This window comes from Eschrichtius robustus, chromosome 3 (assembly GCF_028021215.1).
Source record: "Eschrichtius robustus isolate mEscRob2 chromosome 3, mEscRob2.pri, whole genome shotgun sequence".
NCBI classification, from domain to species: Eukaryota; Metazoa; Chordata; class Mammalia; order Artiodactyla; family Eschrichtiidae; genus Eschrichtius; species Eschrichtius robustus.
Genome location: NC_090826.1, coordinates 43,024,079 through 43,045,633, shown reverse-complemented (window position 1 = coordinate 43,045,633; position 21,555 = coordinate 43,024,079). Strand labels below are relative to the sequence as shown.

At 36.6% G+C, this 21,555-nt stretch overlaps 1 protein-coding gene across 1 annotated transcript in view; it reads right to left on the bottom strand.

The window, feature by feature from the left end:
* Window positions 1–3,607: 3,607 nt before the first annotated feature.
* Window positions 3,608–21,555, bottom strand: part of RNF11 (ring finger protein 11) — a 34,580-nt gene continuing 16,632 nt past the window's right edge. Inside the window, exons 2-3 of the mRNA XM_068539851.1 lie at window positions 6,913–7,082; window positions 3,608–5,591 (exon numbers count right to left, since the gene is read on the bottom strand). Of these exons, the coding sequence (XP_068395952.1) occupies window positions 5,420–5,591; window positions 6,913–7,082 (342 nt within the window). The 3' untranslated portion in view covers window positions 3,608–5,419. The remainder of the gene's footprint in view (window positions 5,592–6,912; window positions 7,083–21,555) is intronic.

Sequence of the window (21,555 nt, the reverse complement as noted above, 5' to 3'; positions counted from 1 at the left end):
AAGGAGAGAGGCAGGAAGTCTACTGTCTCCATTAAGAAGCTTGGATTTTACTCTCCACACAATGGGAAGCAATTAAAAGTTTTAAGCAGATGAATGACATCATCCGATTTACTCCAAACTATTTTAACTGCTGTGTGAAGAATGTATTATATAGGGTTAAACATGGAAGTTGGGAGGCCAGTGCCATGCCAAAGGCCAACAGCACCAACTGCTTCTGCTTCATGAGAATTGCCATTAAAATACCTCCTCTTCCCTGCACCAGCTACCACACTTAGAGGGAAAAAATACTTTCAATATGCTGCTAAGTGATAATCAGGCTCTAAGAGTCAATGTGAGTTGGCATTTCTTGTTCTTTACTCTTCATGAGGAATCAGCAACCCAGTTTATCAAAAATCCAAACCCATAAACATGATTCTTTACTTCAAAGATATCTTCAATGCCATTAACACCAAGTTTTAGAAATAAATAATCCTGAGAACAAGGCTTGCAAAAATGACCAACCTGACAATGCCATTAGCACCCATCTCACTACTGAAAAGAAGAATGGTTATTATTCCTCATATCAAAGTAACATCATGGACAGTGATTATCAAGGGCCATGAGGACAAATGGTTTGTGAAAAACAACTTCCCTTCACCGCATACCCTCAAATCGTAGCCATTAACTTACCTGTCTGCTTGAGTTCGGCTACCCTCATGGAAAGAAGATCATTATTCTGCACTATCTCAAAGCTGAAGGACTGGCTGTGATCCTGGAATTGGCAGAATGTAGCTTATCCCCATACCTCTGGTATGGATAGTGCTGGAAGCCAATCTGATAGCACAGTCCAGGCTTCCCAATCCACACAACGCCTAAGACTCGCTTTTGGGTCCTGAATGACTACATGAACTACTCTATGGCCCCCCAGAGAAAAGCTGGGCCCATCACTTGCTTAGCCAGCCACATCTTCTCGTAAGCATTCATCACTCTGACCAGACTCTTGAGGTAAACCCTCAGTTACCTTTTCCAACTTCTTTTTCTCAGCATGAAGAAATCCAGTCGATAAACACTGCAGTTACACACTGATAAGCACGTATTCAAAGTAAACAGGCACTGCCCATCCTTTGATCACAATCAGTTTTAAATGCCTAAAATCTGTACCTTATTGATAATGCTGCTTCATTCATATGCAGAGAAAACCAAACTTCCTGTGGAAAGCATCCAAAGATGACTAAATCTTCTAGTGGACAGTTTTCTCAACAAACAAAAATGTAAAAGAAAGTTAGTATCTCTTAAAGATTCCATAAAAAATTTATGAAATGGTAGATGGTTTCAGTCTATCAGTAACATTAATTAGATGGATCCAGTTATTATCCTGGGCTAATGCCCATTGCGTAGCGTCATAAGGCAAACAAGAACAATGTGGACGATTAAGATGTGCAGGTAAATCCAAACCCCTTTTGTAAAATTTTACTGAAGCCTCTAACAAAAAATTTTATGGATCAGGAAATGGGTTGTAAAGGGATTCATCTGGATTTTCATCCATGCTGAAGAGCAAGGAAACAGCCAAAGGATAAATGGAAAAGCAAAGTCTGGATACTTGTATCAGGACAATCAATATCTGAATAAATAATCACCCAGCACTGCTGTTTTTAGACCCAGAGGCTCTCAGAAGAAGAATTACGAAGTATATTTAAATTAATATTCCCCAGATACATGTGCCTCATCCATTTACTAACTTCTATGTCATTTTAATATAAACGTTAATGTGTTACAATGTAACTCTTAGGAGCTTTAAAAAAAAAAAGATGTTATTTTCCTCTAGTTAAAAATAGTACTTTATGTGAAGAGAGAACTAACAAATAGTCCAGTTAACTTTCCCTAAATATATAAAACGAACTTACTACATCTTTTAAACCACTCAGAAAAAGTACTGCTTTAAGGTGTTTTATATAATGTAATCAAGCTTTTACAGTTACTCCTCCCATTAAACCCTTATGTTTCACTTGAATTACTACAAACTAAAGTCCTCTCTAAATCTGAATTATGAGCATTAAACCACTGCCTGGCCATAAGCAAACACCTATTCTGACAATACAGAACTGAGAAAAAATTCTTTCAGAGACCATTTCTTGATAGCTCTTAGGTAAATCACCTAACAGTGGGTCAATCAGTAATGACATTAAATGCAAAGATGGAAATTTTGTAGTTGGACATTTTTACTCCACACTTTTTAATTTAATGATGGCAAAATACTTTGAAAGTGGGACCAAGGGGGAAGAAATTATAAGGAATTCAGCTATGTCCTCAAAAGGAATAATATAATGCAGTCAGAATAAGACTGCATAGGACGCTGATGGCTCTCATGCCCATGCCTCACATGATGGGGACATCCGAACCAGGCCTGTGTCTTAGGAAAGTCTAGCTGAGTGTAAGACTAGAACAGGGGAGCTACACAGGGTATAGAAGGAGGGGTTACAAACTAACTTCACTAACTTTTTCCATACCCAGTAAAAGAATAGATGATCTTTAAATTCAGGTGGGTAAATTTAGTATTACTTCAGGAGATACTATCCAAAATCCACCTTTTCTCATGTCCACCAATTTCAAAATTAAAGGCTTAAAAAATTAGCTGATTAGCTCTGATGCATTTAACATGCAAGTGTCATCAGCTGACTCTGAGAAACTGATTGCTAGCCAATGCCTTTGTAAGCAAACATGGCCACCAATTGCCTACATTTCCGAATTATGCCAAAGAAACTTACCTTCTTTCCTGTTTGCCATTTTCAGTCTCAGGACCATAGGCAGTTCTGCTTTGGACTCCTTTATTGTTATTCCTTTTTTAAAATGCATGCTTCCTTAAGAAGGAGCTTTGTTCACAGAAAATTTGTTACCTCAATGCTCACTATACTCTGTTTTATATTACACAGACACCGAAAGTAGTTGGAGAGTCTTCTAATACCTGAGATGTCTTATGAAGAACACTCATAGCATTTAAAAGGTTTGTGTGAACCAAACTACAAGTATCTTAAAGTATTTCAAATTGTTCGGTTTACATTTAAAAGAGTAAGATTCTTTTATTTTTTCCTCGTCAGGCTTTCCAGACATCTCAAATCCTACAGCTAAGCCTGAACATATCTTGCCCAAATCCAAATATGTTGTACCTATTATTTGGCTTAAGAAAATTTAGAAACTATCAAGCTTCTAAATTTATGACTAGATGGTATTAAATGCCAAGCCATAAAAAATACTTCCCCCAAAGTATATATACCTAGAAATTTTTAAGTAAATTTATACATGTGTGTTTTAAAGAAAGGATTAGAATATTCTTATGTAATCAATTCTAACTTTAGCCCTTTACAACTGTATTATAACTTTAACTTGGTAAAAGCCAAAACTGATGGTTCTTAACATGGTATGTGGAGATCAAAATTAAAGAATACAAAATACCTTAAAAAAAAAAATAGCGTTCAGCTCAATCCTGGTTCCTTCAATATTACTGCCAAACTTCTGTGAAAGAAGCCTTGTAATAAAGACTAACAGCAACATAGAAGATGATTAAAAAAAAAAGTTCATTTACCAATTTTAACAATCTAGAAAAAAAGAAAGTGACTATAATACTTGATGACAGACATCATGTTTAAGTAGAAAACACAAAGATAAAGTAATACCGCTGAAAATATTGCACAACTTCAGGTGTTTCCTCCAAATTTGCTTTATGTAATTGGATATAAATTAATGAACAAAAACTTAAGCAAGATACATGTAACAATTTAACAGAACCTGATAATCTAATTTCTTTCAATTTTTCTCAAACTCATCATGGGGCTCCTAAGAAAATTAACCAACATGGATACTGCTACAGTTGAATGTCAAATCTTTTAAGTGCTTATGACATACTAAATTCTTCTATAATGCAATTATGAAGAACCCTTCGAGAGACTTGTGTTTTGTATGTAGAAAAGTGTTAAAGTCAAATATTCAACTCAATATAAAATAAAAAGAAACATTTCTGATTTGTTGGGTTGAGATTGCTTCTCCTTTTGCTAATGAATGATTTTTTAGCTGTAATATCACTGAGTTGAACAAATATGTCACCTTCGAGTACAAAAAGAAAAATAAACACATGCTAAATGGATAAAACATTACAACTACATCTTTACTAGACCATCTCTACCTCTAACACTTCAGAAGCTTAGAGATTCAGTGTTCTTATATTAACTGCAAGAAAAAGATAAAAGAGAAATTCCTTCTTTTTTGAGATCACAACTATGAAGTCATGTGGTTATACAAATTCTGCATTTGTGTGCAAAACATGAAACACATTTATCTTAATTCTCCCTGCTTAGAATTGTCAGTCAACTAGCAGGACTGTCCTTCCAAGAAACAGAAACAGAGATGTGTTTTATATAACTTCAGTAACCTCAGCACTACAATAAGAAGAGATGCAGTATCCTTTTGCTATGTTCAAGACAACAGGGAAGGAGGTCACAGGAAAGAATAAATCAAAATTGTTACAACTGAGAAACTTTTCTCAGTTTAACCATGGTGCCACTTTCATTTTTACATAAACATGGTGGCATAATTCAAGCTCAATAAATCAGAATTCTTAATATTTAAAATTTACCTTGACTTTTAATTATCACCATATTAACAACCAAAATAATTAGGTGAAACACATAAGAAAGGGTAATATTAAACCCCACTTTACTAGAGTTGGTTTCTTGACACATTAACTCATTTTTTTATAGAAAAGGGATAGTGCATCTCAGTTTGCTTACAAGCTAGGAGATCACTTTGAATTCTGCATTTCCTAACTGCAAACAGATATAGCACTTATAACAGGTTATAAATAAACTGGTTTTCAAGCATAGAGCCAGCCCCAACGATAATAATACACTATTTAAAAAGACCTAAGGCAATGAATTCCATTTCCAATGGAAAAAAAGAACTGTGCAAACAAGCTTAAAACTACTTTTTTTGTGCCAGTGTTATAAAATGTAGCTTTTAATAAAACCTTGACCCAAATGCCAGCAACTTGAGAAAAGAATTTGGGTGGGGGGAAGAAGAAAGTTATTTCATTTAGGAAAAACAACCACTATCTTTTTCCTAATCTTCAACATACACAATTTAAACATATACAGCTGCTGTATAACACTTTACACAATTCCTATGTACTGGAGCAATAACAAGATCTAAATACAATTATATTTTTGAACACTGGGTCAAGGCTTTACATAAAAATACCTTCCTACTTTTCCCCCTAAGTTTCTAAAATATCACATACTTTTTTTCCCCAACATCTGCAGCCATTCAGGAATTTTTAGGAAACTTTTGTGCATGATCTTAATTCCTAATCCCTGGCTCTTTGGGCTCAGTGACAAAAGATCAAAACCACCAAAAATGATGGTTCACTTGAAGTCAGATGAGAGACCCTGGCTCAATTAGTCTCGTAGGACGAAAGCAGTGCTGCATCAACTGGCTCCATGCAGGAGGGGCACGTGAAGGATCTCATCAACCAGTCGTCTATACAGTCCAGGTGATAGATGTGCATGCACGGCAGAAATCGAATTGGGTCCCCATAAACAAAGTCCATCATACAGATCACACACCTGTTGAGGGTGAGGGAGAGAAATAAGAAAGCATTTTTAGAGAAGTGATCCATCTAGAATACTCTTTAAAATCCCCATTACAAAGACAGTGTTAACATGAACAGATGAAAATGGCTTGCCTGTCATCCTACCACCTAAGCATCCGGATTGAATTTTTTCCTAATAAGTGTTATACAGCCACAATCTCTTATTTCAATCACCTGGGAATTTGAAGAGTTTGAGAGCAATCAACAGGGCAAAGAGAAAGGTATCACGTAGGGATCAAGTCCACTGCTAGAACTTTACTTGTAAAACAGCTACATATTAAAGAAGAAACCTTAAGGAGAATGTGAAGCTTTAGTACGTAGAAAACCATGTTAGATTAATTTTATTTGAACTGCTTTTTTAGTGTAAGCCCAGATAGTTTTCACTTTAATACCTGTATGTAAATACAGAACCACTAATTTCAGCCTACTTACTGGGCTGCTACAGGCTAAAGTTCTCTTCAATAACCCCAGTTTCAAGCTCACTGCACTCTTCTACAGGTTCAAGAAGCAACCCAATTCGGCAGTCAATATTCTAGATAGGTTATAATCTTAAGTACTAGCCCTAAATGGTGCTACAGCTCAAACAGCCAAACACAACATAGTAAATTACTTTATGTCTGTGTTGGTAAAGACCATTCTCAACCTAAAAGGAGAATGGCTGTCCTCATTAGGGATTCTCAGACAATAATGAGCTCTGAGGACAAAATCTCCCTTATATTTAACTCATCAGGCTTAGTACAATTATTCTACAAGTTAAGAAATGGATAAGATTTTCCTCATATCACTAAAACCCTTAGCAAACCATTTTAATGGCTACATAACCTACCAAAGTATTCCTCTACTGTTATTTTTCACTAAATGAAACTATGGTGACTATCTTTATGCATAAAACTCTAGGGATTGAAGTGAGGTACATATTTTAGGATAGATCTCTAGAATTAACTGTTTCAAAGGGTTTAGGATCTAAAGGTCCTTGACATCCTGCCAAATGGCTTTCCCAATTGATTAGGCCACCAGCAATGCTGGTACTACTTCACAGTTATTACACAGGTAAATCATTTTTAACTGACATTAACTGTCATCCAAGTGGACAGAGGCAACATATAAAATGGCCAGAATGCACACCATCATTTATTTCTTAGCTATTTTTATATGAAAATTCTTCTTAATTGCTACATCTAAACATTTCCTTGCAAGAACTGATTAAACATCTGACTTCCAAAATGCAGGAGAGTATTTTTAAAAATCAGATCTCTGAAGATAGATCTTTGAAATATGTATAAATTAAAACTTACTCCCGGATCTTTTTTTCTGATCCATCTCTTCCAGGGTCATAAACTCCTTTAGGCAGATGCTGTATAAGGCCTATTCTTTGAGCTATCCTAATTTGTTCCTCTTCAGTCAGCTGAGTTGCTAGGCGAGTCTGGCTAGGTGTTGGATGATAGACCGGAACTGGAACTTGTTCCTAAATTTTTTAAAATGGAGAAAAGAATTATTTTTTAAAAATTTGTTTTCTGGGGTAGTGTTTTCCTTTTGTTTCTTCCTTTTTTGGCTAGGGGAGGGGGCCTTGGGGAGAAGGAGACTGGACAAGTATGCTGTAGCATGAGATTCTGTTTTACCCTGCCTTAACTTTAGCATATCTACCTATGTTTAAAGGATACTGAAACACAGCTTTACAGAAAAACTGGAATGGAATGTTACTTGAAGTATTTCTAAAGGAAAACCATATAACACAGACATATTCACTCCTGATACACAAAAAGATAAATCAATTTAACTAATTAATTAACCAAATGGACTGTATTCAATATTCTGTAGGCCACAACGGAGTTTTGTGGCCTCAGTATATCATTATTTACATTAGAATTGACCATTATAGATTCTTCTTATTTGCAAACTTATTCTTTCTTTCCATACAGACAACAATCTTAAAATTTATTATTTATTTGGAAAGACTGGACATTATTGCAATAAACTTCTGTAAAATTTCTTTTAGGCTTTTGGATACATATTTAGATATGATAATCCAGTGAGCCAAATGAGGCCACCTTCCTTCCACACGGAATACACATCCAAGGACTCAACCAACCATGGATCATGTAGTACTGTAGTATGTATTTGTTGAAAAAAAAAATCTGTGTATAAGGAGACCCGTGCAGTCCAAACCTGTGTTGTTCAAGGGTCAACTGTATTGCTTTTTTTTCCTACTCACACTTATGAGATAATTTTATTCACACTCTATACAGTCTTTCAACAGATACCTGAGTATTATGTGCTAGGTGATGGGGAGTGAAGAGTAAACAAAATAAAGTTCCTAGATTGATGGAGACTGCTTCTTTAGGTAAGATACTCAGAAAAAATCTCTCTGATGAGACATTTGGGAAGAGACCTCAATGAATACGAGGGAAATAGTGCATCTCTGACCTAATGATTTCATTGTGGCTAAAACCATTTTTGAGCCACCTAATATGGTGTTTCAGACAACATCTCTACTGAATAAACTGAGACATAACACTTTCAATCCATGTATGATGTTTTCATGGGAAAATTTACGTTAAATCACAACTACCTATTCACATTACATTAGAAAATGTTATTTTCATTCATCCTGTAGGATCACTCATGATTTCTACAATTTAAGCACTCATTTACAATGACAGCCAACATTTGCAAGTATGAGATTATGCCTCCAGGAATAATTGCTAAATTTGTGTTAAGCTTTAAAAAAAAAAAAATTCTGTGAAATAACCTCCATAAGCATTCAGAACTAGCATCAACTGAAGCTGTTTTGAGCCAATGGCTTCTGCGGTTCAAAATAAAATAATTAAGAATGCACCCATAATTAGAGCCTTCATAAGGGCTTAAGTATAAATATCCTTTTCAAAGAGAAATTTTAGGGGAAAGTCTCAGATACATATAAAGTAGGCTCAAATACTGAAATATTTAATTCAAGGAAAAATGCACTTCACTACAATGTCTCTTAAAGATACCATTATGTCCCTTTAAATTAGCCTTATTCTTATAAACCCCCTTTTTTTTTAACATATTTTTAAATTTTATTTATTTATTTATTTTTGGCTGTGTTGGGTCTTCGTTTCTGTGCGAGGGCTTTCTCTAGTTGCGGCAAGCGGGGGTCACTCTTCATCGCGGTGCGCAGGCCTCTCACCGTCGTGGCCTCTCTTGTTGCGGAGCACAGGCTCCAGACGCGCAGGCTCAGTAATTGTGGCTCACGGGCCCAGTTGCTCCGTGGCATGTGGGATCTTCCCAGACCAGGGCTCGAACCTGTGTCCCCTGCATTGGCAGGCAGATTCTCAACCACTGCGCCACCAGGGAAGCCCAAACCCCTTTTTTGACAGTAGTTATTATTGAGTTTCTTGTCAAAGGCAGTTCAACTTAAGACTTTAAATATTTCTTTTCTCTGAGATTCAGAACAAATCTGTAATTAAAGATCTCAAAACACAGTAAATCCTTTATCAAATAATTAAGATTACATTCTCTGGTAAAATGTCAGTAGTTCAAAGTTTCATGTTTTACGAATTTCCACATAAAATCATTAATGGTTACTTTCATACTTCTAGCTCATGATTTAGGAAATAATAACCAAGCATGTGAGTGCTTATCAGAACTATATTCTTCATCCAAGTATTTATTTAGTTCATATTACATGCAAAGAAGATTTATTATTAAGTATGGTTCTTGGATCCAGATAACCTTGGGTTAAAGTCACTTCTCTGCCACTTAACAGAGTGACTGTGTTGAAGTGATTTAACCTATCTGGGTTACCCTACCTTATATGGTTGCTATAAGACTTAAATGAGAAAGATGGTGAACCTTGGAATGGCAGGAACTCAATAAATAGTAGCTATTATAACTATTAACACTGCATTCGAAGAGCTATATTTATTACTGCAGCCCAATTAGCTGTTTCCTATGTTTCATGCCTGTCCATCTTACTGGCTTTGTTCTTGCTATCCCCTCTACTTTCCCCTGCAGGTCTCTTGGTCCAAATTCTACCTCGTCTAGCAGCTTGTTGACCTAAAGCTTTCCCCAATCCTCCTCCCTACCACACAATATTGACAGACTCTGCCTCTAGCCTCAGCTTAATTACATAGGTGTCTACCTATAAAAGAATTAAGACGATTATACAGAATACAGTAAAACTTTAGTTAACAAGTGCAGTCATCAAGTGAGAAGAGACTGTCAATTCTTCTAGCTTTCAAAGAGGAAGTGAAGTACAAAACTGACTGTATTTCAGGACTTCCCTGGTGGCGCAGTGGTTAAGAATCCGCCTGCCAATGCAGGGGACATGGGTTCGAGCCCTGGTCTGGGAAGATCCCACATGCCGCAGAGCAACTAAGCCCATGCGCCACAACTACTGAGCCTGTGCTCTAGAGCCTGCGAGCCACAACTACTGAGCCCATGTGCCACAAATACTGAAGCCCGCGCACCTAGAGCCCGTGCTCCGCAACAAGAGAAGCCACTGCAATGAGAAGCCCGTGCACCACAATGAAGAGTAGCTCCGCTCACCGCAACTAGAGGTAGCCCACGCGCAGCAACGAAGACCCAAAGCAGCCAAAAATTAATTAACTAATTAAAAACTGCATTTCTTTAGCACAGTATGAAAACTTTCTTTCAGCCCTATATATCTACACCATTGTGACTACAGGCAATTTTTTGCTTTATAAAATTATTTTTTTAACAAATATTTCCTTTTAAACAAGTCTGTATATATACAAAAATTTTCAGTTTGTAGGTCAAACTCAGAGCATCTTTTATGCACTAGAAAAATAACTTTGTTGACCAGGCTTTATAGTGCATATAAAAGTTACATGACCCTTCTGTTATTAAAGATCATAAAAATGGCTGTTGCACCTCTGGTTTAGAAATTCACCTCTTTAAGGTTTTATACCTAGCAGGCTAACTTTTGATGCAGAAAAGTTTCATAGTTCAGAGTCAAAAAGCCTGTCCCTGATCTGCTACTTATTAGTCATAAGACCTTGACCAAGTTATTTACTTAACCTCTATTAGACTCAGTTTCTCTATGTGTAAAGTACCAGGACTACTGTAAGAATTAAAGGAGACTTGTAACTGCTGTCCCGGTACAGCATGAGACACACATACAAAAGCTCATTAAATAAATGTTAGCTAAATAAATGTTAGCTACTACAATATTATTCTGTCTCTACTAGTATGTGACTATAGAAAAGCATTCCAACGTTTAAGAAATGGACTGAATTTTCAATTTTGTATGTCAATTATAACTCAATAAAGATGAAAATGAAATACAACAATTTTTTTTAAAAAAGAAGAAATGGACTAGACTATGACAAAGGTAAGTAAAACTTGTCAAAAAAGAATCTTAGAAATTCACTTAAGAACAACTCTCTCATTTTACAGGCCCAAGCTTGCCTACAGTCACAAAATTACTGACAATGTTGGAATAAGAATTCTGGTCTCCCTTTTAAGCTGGTAATTTCCACTACATCACATGCTTGGTTGCTGGATAGGAAGGAGATTCTCCAAGTTAATGATTTGGACTTTGTCCATTTATACTACATTGAAATGACATTTTAAGAAAGCCATCAAAATAAAGAATTTCTAATAAAGTTATAAAGATTTTTCATCTGCAATAAAGGTTTTATAATGTCAACAACTTCTAAAAGTTGTTAAGAATTTCAAAGAACATCAAATCCATTTTGAAACTGCCCTGTAAAATAGATTCTATTGCTGACAGAAAAATAGAATCCCACACCCCCACTCCTACCTGGGGTACCTTCACAGAATCCTAGGAATCAATAGAACACTGTTTTTAAAACACTGCTATTTATGAATATGGGATTTTCAGTCTGAAAAATTAAATTATAAGATTTGAGTCTCTGATACTTCCTGTAGTAAGTTATTCTAACCCTCTGCTTTCTCTCCAACATCAAATGACTCTGGTTTGCAGACTTGAAGCTAACTACTATTGCCCCTGGCTTTGGTCCTATCTTTCTGGCTTGTCTCTGAATACAAGAAACTCTTCGGCCTCTGTTGTAACCCCTGCCAGCTCAGATTTTCAACCCTTGAATTACGATTTCCAGTCTAGACTACCTTTCATTATTCTCAGTCCCAAACCAACTGACCAGTCTTGATGACCTGCCATCCACATCAAGATATGACTCATACGGAAGTCAGTGGAACAATTCGTATAAGACTGTGGGTAATGAGGTACTCCTTAATCCTTGAACATACCTACTACAAACAAAAAGACTTTAACTGTCTCTAAGCATGTGCTTTTTAAGAGGCTAGATTTCTTTGGTCTTGTGGTTCACATATGGGTGAACACAGAACACAGAAAGCAGAACAGAAAAGGAAAGCTCTACCTTACGAAGAAGCATATTAATAGATAGAAAAACAAAACCCCTTATTCACATTATGGATGTATTTTCTTCTTTGGTATTTTTGTTAAACGAAAGAAACCCTCTAGATATTTTAAGTGATTCACCATTCTAATTTCAGTTTATATGCAACTTTTCAGAAACCCTCTATAGGGAAGAAAATGACTAAGAACTCCTGATATTTTAAAGATAGCCTCACCCTTCTTACCACTTACCACACACACCTAGTTTTAATTCCCATCATACTTATTAAAAATGACCTTAAGTATGAATTACTATTTAGTAAGTAGAGATCCAATGGTATTTTCTAGGTGGCAAAATGTAAACTTGTTTCTCCTGTCAGCTAGAAGACACTGAATGGAAGATTGGGCGGGGATATAAAAACAGCACTGTTTAAAAGATCTGGACTCTGGGACAGTTCTCAACATTCCCTAACTGATGGCTCACTGTGCCTAAACTCTTTGTGTGAACAGTACGATTTATGCTGAACACCTGCTTTCCCTCTGGGAGTCTAGAATTTTGGTATATGTTAGGCAGTGGCTCAGTACTTTGGGCTTCCCTGGTAGACAACACTTCAAACATGTTGGCACAATTCAGTGCTGGAGAATTAAGCACATTCTGTGTGACTCCACTAGGAGAGAACTCTTAGAAGCCTGTGCCTTTTCTATGGACCTATGCACCTTTTCCCTTTACCAATTTTGATTTGCGGTCTTTTGCAGTAACAAATCATAGCTGTGATTACAATTATATGCTAAGAATTTCATGAGTCCTCCAATGGAACTGAAGATCATTCTAGATAACGTTAAGAGTGATGGGGGAATTCCCTGGTGGTCCAGTGGTTAGGGCTCTGCGCTTCCACTGCAGGGGGCTCGGGTTTGGCACTTACCCACCTCCCCCACCCAAAAAAAAGAGTGATGGATAGTGCCTGCATTGACTCCTTTGTTTTCAAGCAGTTTATCTGGTGATGTTCATTAGAAATGCTCCTTTGTGGGCTTCCCTGACAGTCCAGTGGTTAAGACTCCGCACTTCCACTGCAGAGGGCATGGGTTCGATCCCTGGTCGGGTAACTAAGATCCCGCATGCTGTGTGGCGTGGCCACAAAAAAAAAAAAAGAAATGCTCTTTTGTGAAAAAGGTGTGTTTTGACAATGGCAGTTACACAGTACTTCTGTTTTATTCCTTTTTTCAAAGTAAATTTGAAGGTTTGAACATTTATTATTTAGCACAGAGAAAAACACCTTTGACCTAGAAGGGTTATATGCTGAACTGTGTCCCCCAAAATTCTTATGCTGAAATTCTAATCCCCAGAACCTCATGATGTGACGGTATATGGAGTCACAAATGTGACTGTTTTTGTCCTGGTCTCTTCTCCTGCCCTATACTCTTCACCAAAACTATGTCCATGTTGACAGCTAAAACTACCACCTAGATATAAATGATTCACAAATTTATGTTCCAGTCTAGATCTCGCTTTTAAACTCCAGGCTCTACTTTGACAGTTCTAATTCGATGCCCCAAAATGAACTCCCCTCCAAAACCTGGTCCTCTTCCCTATCTCAGTAAATGACACAACCACCTTTCTAGTTCTGGAAGACAGAAACATCCTTGGTACCTCCCTTCCCTTTACCTTCCCATATTTAATACATCACCGGGTTCTAGTGAATTTATTTTCTATTGAAATGCTGATGGAATCTGTTCATTTCTTTCCATGTCTATTGCCAATACTCCAGTCTAAGTTCCCATTTCTTTCTTGGTGTACAAGATTAGCTAGGAAAATCTCAATTTGTTCTCTACCCAGAAGTTACAGCAATCTTTCCAAAACAAATCCAACCCTATGCCCTCCTCAACATACTTTAAAACTCCTTCAATAGCTTCCCACTGCTCTTAGGATGAAGTCCAAAGTCCTTAACAAGACCTCCAAAGCCCTGCATAGTCTGGTTACCTACCTACCTACCACTCACCCTCTCCTTCCTCATCTAACAACTCACTCACTGCTTTCTAGCCCCACCGCCTTCTTTCAGATCCTTTAAAGAAGCAAGATCTCTCCTAGGTGAAGTCATAGCACCTGCTGTATTCTCTGCATGAAACACTCTCCTCCACCATCACTCTGCTTAAATACCTCTTTTTTTCTTCCTTCTGAGCTCAGTTCAACTTCTATTTTCTCAGAAATCTTCCCTAACTAACCATTCTCCTCTATTATAGGCTCTTATACACCAAGTAACTTTCCTTCATAGCATTTGTCATAGTTGTAATTTTATATTTAGTTATAGTAATTTAAATGTTGTCTTTCCCACCAGACTGTAAGATCAATGATAAGAATTGTGTCTGTTTTTGCTCCTCACTGAATGGATAGATGAATAAATGACCTACTAAAAATGTTATCTACTAATAGCTAAAAATAGTCACCCATTAACTTACTCCCATGTTCCTTCTCATTTCAGTGTTTCTATACTTATTAAAGTTAGTATACATGCTATAACACTGGTATTACAGAGTTGTTTTTGCTTTGCTAAGTATATTCTTTAAGAATGACTGATAATAATAGTATCTCCACCAATCCCTCCAAAAAGTGAACCCTAAATATGATTTTGAAGACCTGTGGAAAATAACGTTTACAAATTAATCATTTACAATGTACAAGGGCACTTAGTACAAAATGAATGGGTTTATGAAAATCTAAATCACCAATGTAGTAAATTGCTAATTAATATAAATGCTGGCAACCTTCAAGGGTGGTTCAGTTGGCTGCCCTCACCTCTCTATGTCTATGAATATGATTCATGAAGTATTTTGTGTCTGGGCTAAAAAGGTGATTGCGTGACTATTTTATTAATGTATTCCTTCACCACTAGACTATAAGCTTGATAAAGGCAGGGATTATGTCTGTTTTGCTCACCAATATATACTATTTACCTAGCACAGTATCTTTCACATAGTAGGGATTCAAACATTACTGGATAACTGAATGATTTAAATCAAAGCACTCATGTTCCTGTAATCCATGTCATATATTCTTATCAGGATTTTGTAAACATGCTATGAAAATTTTGCTAAGGATCTGGATTACGCCACAATAAAACCAAAAAGGAAAACCTGATATAAATTACAACCAACATTCCTTCTCCAAGTGATAATCTGGTTTGTTGCCTCTCTGAAATTTCTACCTACCTTTCTATCCCACAGTAACTTCAATTTGTCCAAAATCAAACTAATTATCTCCTTCTACTTCCACAATCCTTCTCAAGCTCAGAATTTCTATGCCCACTATCTAGGTTAATAATAGAAAAGTATAGTGGAAGGAACACAGACATATCATAGAATTTCAGCCTCTGGCACTTACCAGGTATGTGACCATAGGCAAGTTACTTAATACCTCTAAGCCTAAGGTTCCTCATCAGAAAAATGAATAGAATACCATCTTAAAAGAATGTTATAAGGAATAACTAAGAAAATGTACCAACCACGATAGGGGCTCAAATATCTGGGCCTTCCTATAATGACATCATTAGTCATCCAAGGTACACATCCCTTCCTCCCTTCCCTTTATCCCCAGCATCTACTTAAATGCCTTATCTAACTACCATTTCCTCAGTGTTGATAGGAGACATACATGTACTTGCCCTGTGAGTTTAAATTTTGAGAAAGAGGGAATTCACAGTAAGAGAAGCAAATATATTTCAAGTAAATTTAAACATTTTTTTTCCTCTTTAATGTTTTAATTCTCCACGTTCTCATGCAAAAAACAAAAAAACAACAAAAAACCCCAAAGAGAATCCAAGCAAAAGCATTTGCTTTAAAGAAAGGGAAAAATTTAAATTAAAATGTGTTAGGAAAAGAAATGCAGCATCACGGATAGGGGTAGAGTAGACAAGGAACAAAGGATTACAAAATGTGCTGAGGCAGAGCAAAGGGCAAAGACAGGGTCAGTCACACAAAAAAGCAAGGTTTGACCTTCTGATGAGGAAAATCTCTGAAGTGTTCCAATTGTTTCTTAATAAATAATGAATCATCTATAAAATGATGAATGTTGTGAAAAATAAAATGGGCCCCAATCTCAGAGTTTACAAGTCAAGAAAGAAACAGATCAAAGTGTGAACTTGTCTGTCTGAAAGGCAATGCATTAAAAATTGGACCCAGGTTAGCGAATATGATATAATTTCAGAAACTAAATAAAACAATGCAGTGGGGAAGTGCCTAAATAATGTGCTGAGGCTGGAAATAGTACAAGTCTGGTTTGTGGTGAAGGAAAAATAAAGTCACTGCCAAAGAATGCAGCTTGTCACCAAAAGCTGTATCCTTTCCTCCAGAAGAGTCAGCTCTTCTGATTTTCTCCTTACAGCCTTACAAACTGCTGCTGGCACCACCCCCTCCCCAGCTGCAGTTTCCTACTGGGAATGTTTTTTTCTGCATTTTGCCAGACTGAAACGTAAGGCCATAAAATGGAGGATTTGGAATAAATGATCTCAATGCATATTCTAACTCTGATGTTCAATGAATCTTGACCAAAAACCCTCAAACCAAACAAACAAACAAAACCCCAGAGACTAGCATTAATGCAATTCCTGAACCATAAAGGATAACAATTATACATAGAGGGGAAAAAAGCCAGCATCCCATCAATGATACTGACAAATGATATGTTTTATTTAATGAGATCAAACCAAAGTGATCTGCATGGAAAAAGAGCATTGCTTCCAGGAGGGCGTTTTGGCATTTATTTGTTTGCTTATTTTTTAAAGAAATGAAAAAGTTGGCTTCTTTTATTCATTACATAAATATTCACTGAGCACTTGTTATACAGGGTTATATACAGTATCCTAACTGGTGGAGGGCTGGTAGGCATCGTCACCACAGACATTCGGCATTAGCAAGTCATAAATCCATCTAAAGGTCAAGACAACTGAAATCAAGGTCACATTTTGAGCCTAGGCACAAATTACAATATTTCTTGAATACTCAACCATATTTCAGATGCTGCTTTAGGCAAAGGAGATACAGTGGTGACCAAGACAGATGAGGTCTGTCCTTACAAAGCCTAAATCCCCTACAATAGGGGGATACAGAGATATAGCAAACAAGAGAAGATGATTACCTCACTCACCCATGGCTCCTACTATCCCTAAATTGCCCATGACCTGGCAACTCCTGGGACAGGCATACATTCCAGTGGACCCACAGGCTAGTCAACATTTGATGACTTGCAACCTCCTGACTGGTGAAGAGAGGATGAATCAACAGACTGTCTTCTCTTAGAATTAGAATTGGAAAACTGAATTAACTGACCTGAAAGGTCATTGAGCAGCAAATACGAGATGTGTAAACTGAGGTTTGAGGAAACTGTTTGTATTAAAGACAGATTAGAAATGCTGAGTGAAGCAGACATTAGGAAAGCCCACAAATGAAAAACCCTGAAGCCTCTGGGTAAGAAAAATGGAAGAAAGTGGCTGCCTTGGTTCCTTGACATCTGTCTGATTCTAATCCATGTGTATATCGTTAAAATAAAGCACCTTTCCTCTGAGTTAATTTTGTCTAAAATAAGAGTCTCCTAAGCACCACCACTATTTTCTTTACTGAATGAGACCTAAATTAGACCACCTTTTCCTTCTCATCAAGCAAACTGATTTCCAGAGGGGAAATGGTACCCACTTACTAACAAAGAATTGCTTACCAGTGGGGCAGATCTCCAGGGTAGTTGTGGGCCTAGAGATATCCCATCTGACTTAGTGCATGAGTTACTGTTGGAACCACTTCTTTGCTACAGCCAAAAAATACTGGAATTTTTCTCATTTAAGCATCCTATCTTTGAATGTTACCAGTTCAAAGAATAAGAATATACATTTCAATAACTATCTTTCATCCTTAAATGGAAGATTCAAATATATGACTACTTGAAAGCTAAAAGTAATAAGCCCAAGAATTCTTTGCAAAACCAGAGTCAGAATATACACAGCCTTTAAGGAGTTAAAAGACGAAAGCTTAAAACGGTGTTAATTCCAAAAACAATACATTTGTAGCAGCCAAGCGTTGTCTTTGGAGCTCAGGAAGTCTGTTATTGCATTTACTGCACTAAGTTCTCTAACAGATACCTTCCCCCCTCTTTTTAAGGGTTATTTTTTGAAGGGCTAACATCACCAAAAAAAATTAATTCCCTCTGAAAACTGGTGAACTTCAGTTGTAAGAATTCTGCAAAACTTTTTTTTTTTAATTTTTAAATTTTATTTTATTTTTGGCTGCATTGGGTCTTTGTTGCTGTGCGTGGGTTTTCTCTAGTTGCGGCGAGCAGGGGCTACTCTTCGTTGTAGTGCGCGGGTCTCTCATTGTGGTGGCTTCTCTTGTGGAGCACGGGCTCTAGGTGCACAGGCTTCAGTTGTTGTGGCTCGCGAGCTCTAGAGCGCAGGCTCAGTAGTTGTGGCGCACGGGCTTAGTTGCTCCGCAGCATGTGGGATCCTCCTGGACCAGGCCTCGAACCTGTGTCCCCTGCGTTGGCAGGTGGATTCTTAACCACTGCGCCACCAGGGAAGCCCCTGCAAAACTCTTTAGGAGGTGTATTTCTTGGATTCTAACAGCTTTTTGCTGCTATTGTTGAAGTGTAGTTGATTTACAATATTATATTAGGTTCAAGTGTACAGCAGTCATTCAATATTTTTATAGATTATACTCCATTTAACCTTATTACAAAACAATGACTATATTTCCCTGTGCTGTACAATATATCCTTGTTGTTTATCTATTTTATACAATAGTTCTTTGGCGACTTAACAACTTAGCATGTTTTACCCATGTTGTAGCATTTATCAAAACCTCATTCCTTTTTATTGCTGAATAATACTGCATTGTATGTATATACCACATTTTGTTTAGCCATTCATTAGCTGATGGACATTTGGGTTGTTTCCACTTCTTGGCTATTATGAATACACTGCTATGAACATTTGTGTACAAGTTTCTGTGTGGGCATGTCTTCAATCTTGGGTATACACCTAGGAGCAGAATTGCTGGGTCATATGATAATTCTATTTCAATCTTTTGAGCAACTGCCAAACTGTTCTCCAAAGCACTTGTACCATTGTACATTCCCACCAGAAGTGTATGATGGTTACTTCCAATTTCTCCACATCATTGCCAAATCTTATTTTCTGTTTCTGTTTTTTGTTTGTTTGTTTTAAATTATAGCCACCCTAGTGGTTTTGATTTGCATTTCCCTGATGGCAAATGGTGTTAAACAACTTTTCATGTGCTGGTGGCCATTTGTATATCTTCTTTGGAGAAATGTCTATCCAGATCTGTTACTCCTTTTTAAAACTGGGATTTTTTTATCTTCACTGAGTTGTAAAGAGTTCTGTATATATCCTGAACATAAGTTCCTTATCAGATAGATGATTTGCAAATACTTTCTTGCATTCTATGGATTGTCTTTTCACTTTGCTGGTGTCCTTTGAAGCACAAGTTTTTAATTTGATGATATCCACCTAATTTATTTTTTGGTCAGTTGTGCTTTTTGTATCATATCTAAGAAGGCTTTACCTAATTCAAGATCAAGAAGACATCTATATTTAAGAGTTTCATAGTTTAAGCTCTTACTAAAACTATAGTATAGGTATATGAACCATTGAGTTTATTTTTGTATACGGTGAGAGGAAGGGGTCCAACCTCATTATTTGTATGTGAATATGCAGGTGTCCCAGCACCAACTGTTGAAAATTGTTTTGAAAAGGCCTATATTTTAATGTGAGTTTTCCCAGAAGCCTAGTGAAATATTTCAGGGAGGAGGTGAAAGAAGTAAGGATTTTATAAGACTGCTTATTTTAAGCAAACGGGATCTCTTCAGGAGGTCTAAAAATCCTCTAGTCAAATCAGCTGCTGAAGCTTCTACATAGCTGGTTCTTATTTTCTAATGGACTATGCATTCAATACCATATCCCTGGGACTTCCCTGGTGGTCCAGTGGGTAAGACTCCATGCTCCCAATGCAGGGGACCTGGGTTCGATCCCTGGTCAGGGAACTAGATCCTGCATGCATGCCGCAACTAAAGATCCTGTGTGCCACAACTAAGACCTGGCACAGACTAAATAAGTAAATAAATAAATAAATAGTTTTTTTAAAAAAGCACAATCCATAAAAAAATACTGATCAACCAGTCTTAATGAAAATGAAAATTTTTAAAAAATACCATATCCCTCATACTTGCCTTCTAATTGTTCATGTTGTTTCATGTAACATACCCTAACATAGAAAACAAGAAAAATTATAATTGTCTTACGGTGATCCTCTTTAAGACACAGACACTTTGGATCTCAACATTGAGACTGTATTAAATAAATACTGAGATGCTGATACTTGTCCACTAGACTGCTCAGATTATGCTGAGTATCAGCACCTACAAGTCTTAAACTAGAAAATCAGGTTTAGTCTTTAGATTCTTCCTCAAGCTCAATTCCAGGAGTCAGGTCATCAGGAAATCTCTAACTAGTAAGCAGAATATGGAATACAGAGTGCTTAAGTCCTTTTGCTAATGAACCTCAAAAAAAAAAAAAAAAAAGGCTTCCTAATACAAATATAAGTAAAACAAAAGTTAAGATTACTAGAGAGATACTAATGTTTCCAAACGTAAAGTTGCCCTAAGCAAGGCTATCTACCCATCAGCCAGCTATTTACAACTTATTTTCAAACTGAAACTGTCAGCACACTACTTTTTCATAAAAGCTCCCCTGGTACAATTTCTAGATGAGAAACACATCTCAACATCTCCTCTACCCCTACCACCATCAAGAATCAAGAAACTTATCCTGGAATATCAAGAAATAACCTGAATGTATAGGACAGTAATATGGACTTAATAGATTTATAGATTTAATGGTTTTTAAAAATTGGAGCTTTCAAAACTACAGTAACATGAGAAAATGCTTGTAAAATGACACTGAGTAAAAACTAAAAGTATGCAAAAAATATTAGAGAGTAATATTATACATATTTTAAAATATTTGCATTTGGGAAAAAAGCATAAAACTTAGTACCCTTTAGGTAGTTACCACCCATTCCTCCTTTTCCCCAGCTGTTTCTATGGAGACTTACCTATTCTAGATATTTCATATAAATGGAATCACAGACTACATGACTTTTTTTTTGGTGTCTAGCTTCTTTCACTGAGCATTATATATTTGAGCTTCGTCCATGCTGTAGTATGTATTAAGTCCAATTTTAAGATATAGTGAACCAGTCATACATAATTCTTTTGAGTTTTTTGCATGTAGGGTACTATTAGCTAAACAATATTTGGTTTCAACAAGGCAACTTGGAGTGCAAAGGTATACAAATCAGTGGAAATTAACTTGGTTTTTTATACTTAAAATTGTAAAACTACAAAGAAAAAGGATTGTTAAATTTCACAATATCTTTTTAAAGTATACAAACCACTTCTAGTTTAGAATTATGTAATGAAATCCAATGATACACGCTGTGTACCATAAGTCAGGAAAACATGGCTCAGTGTGGTGTTACAAAATAGCTGTGTGACCCTGTCACACCCATTCAGTCAAATATCCAAGAGTATAGGTCATCAAAT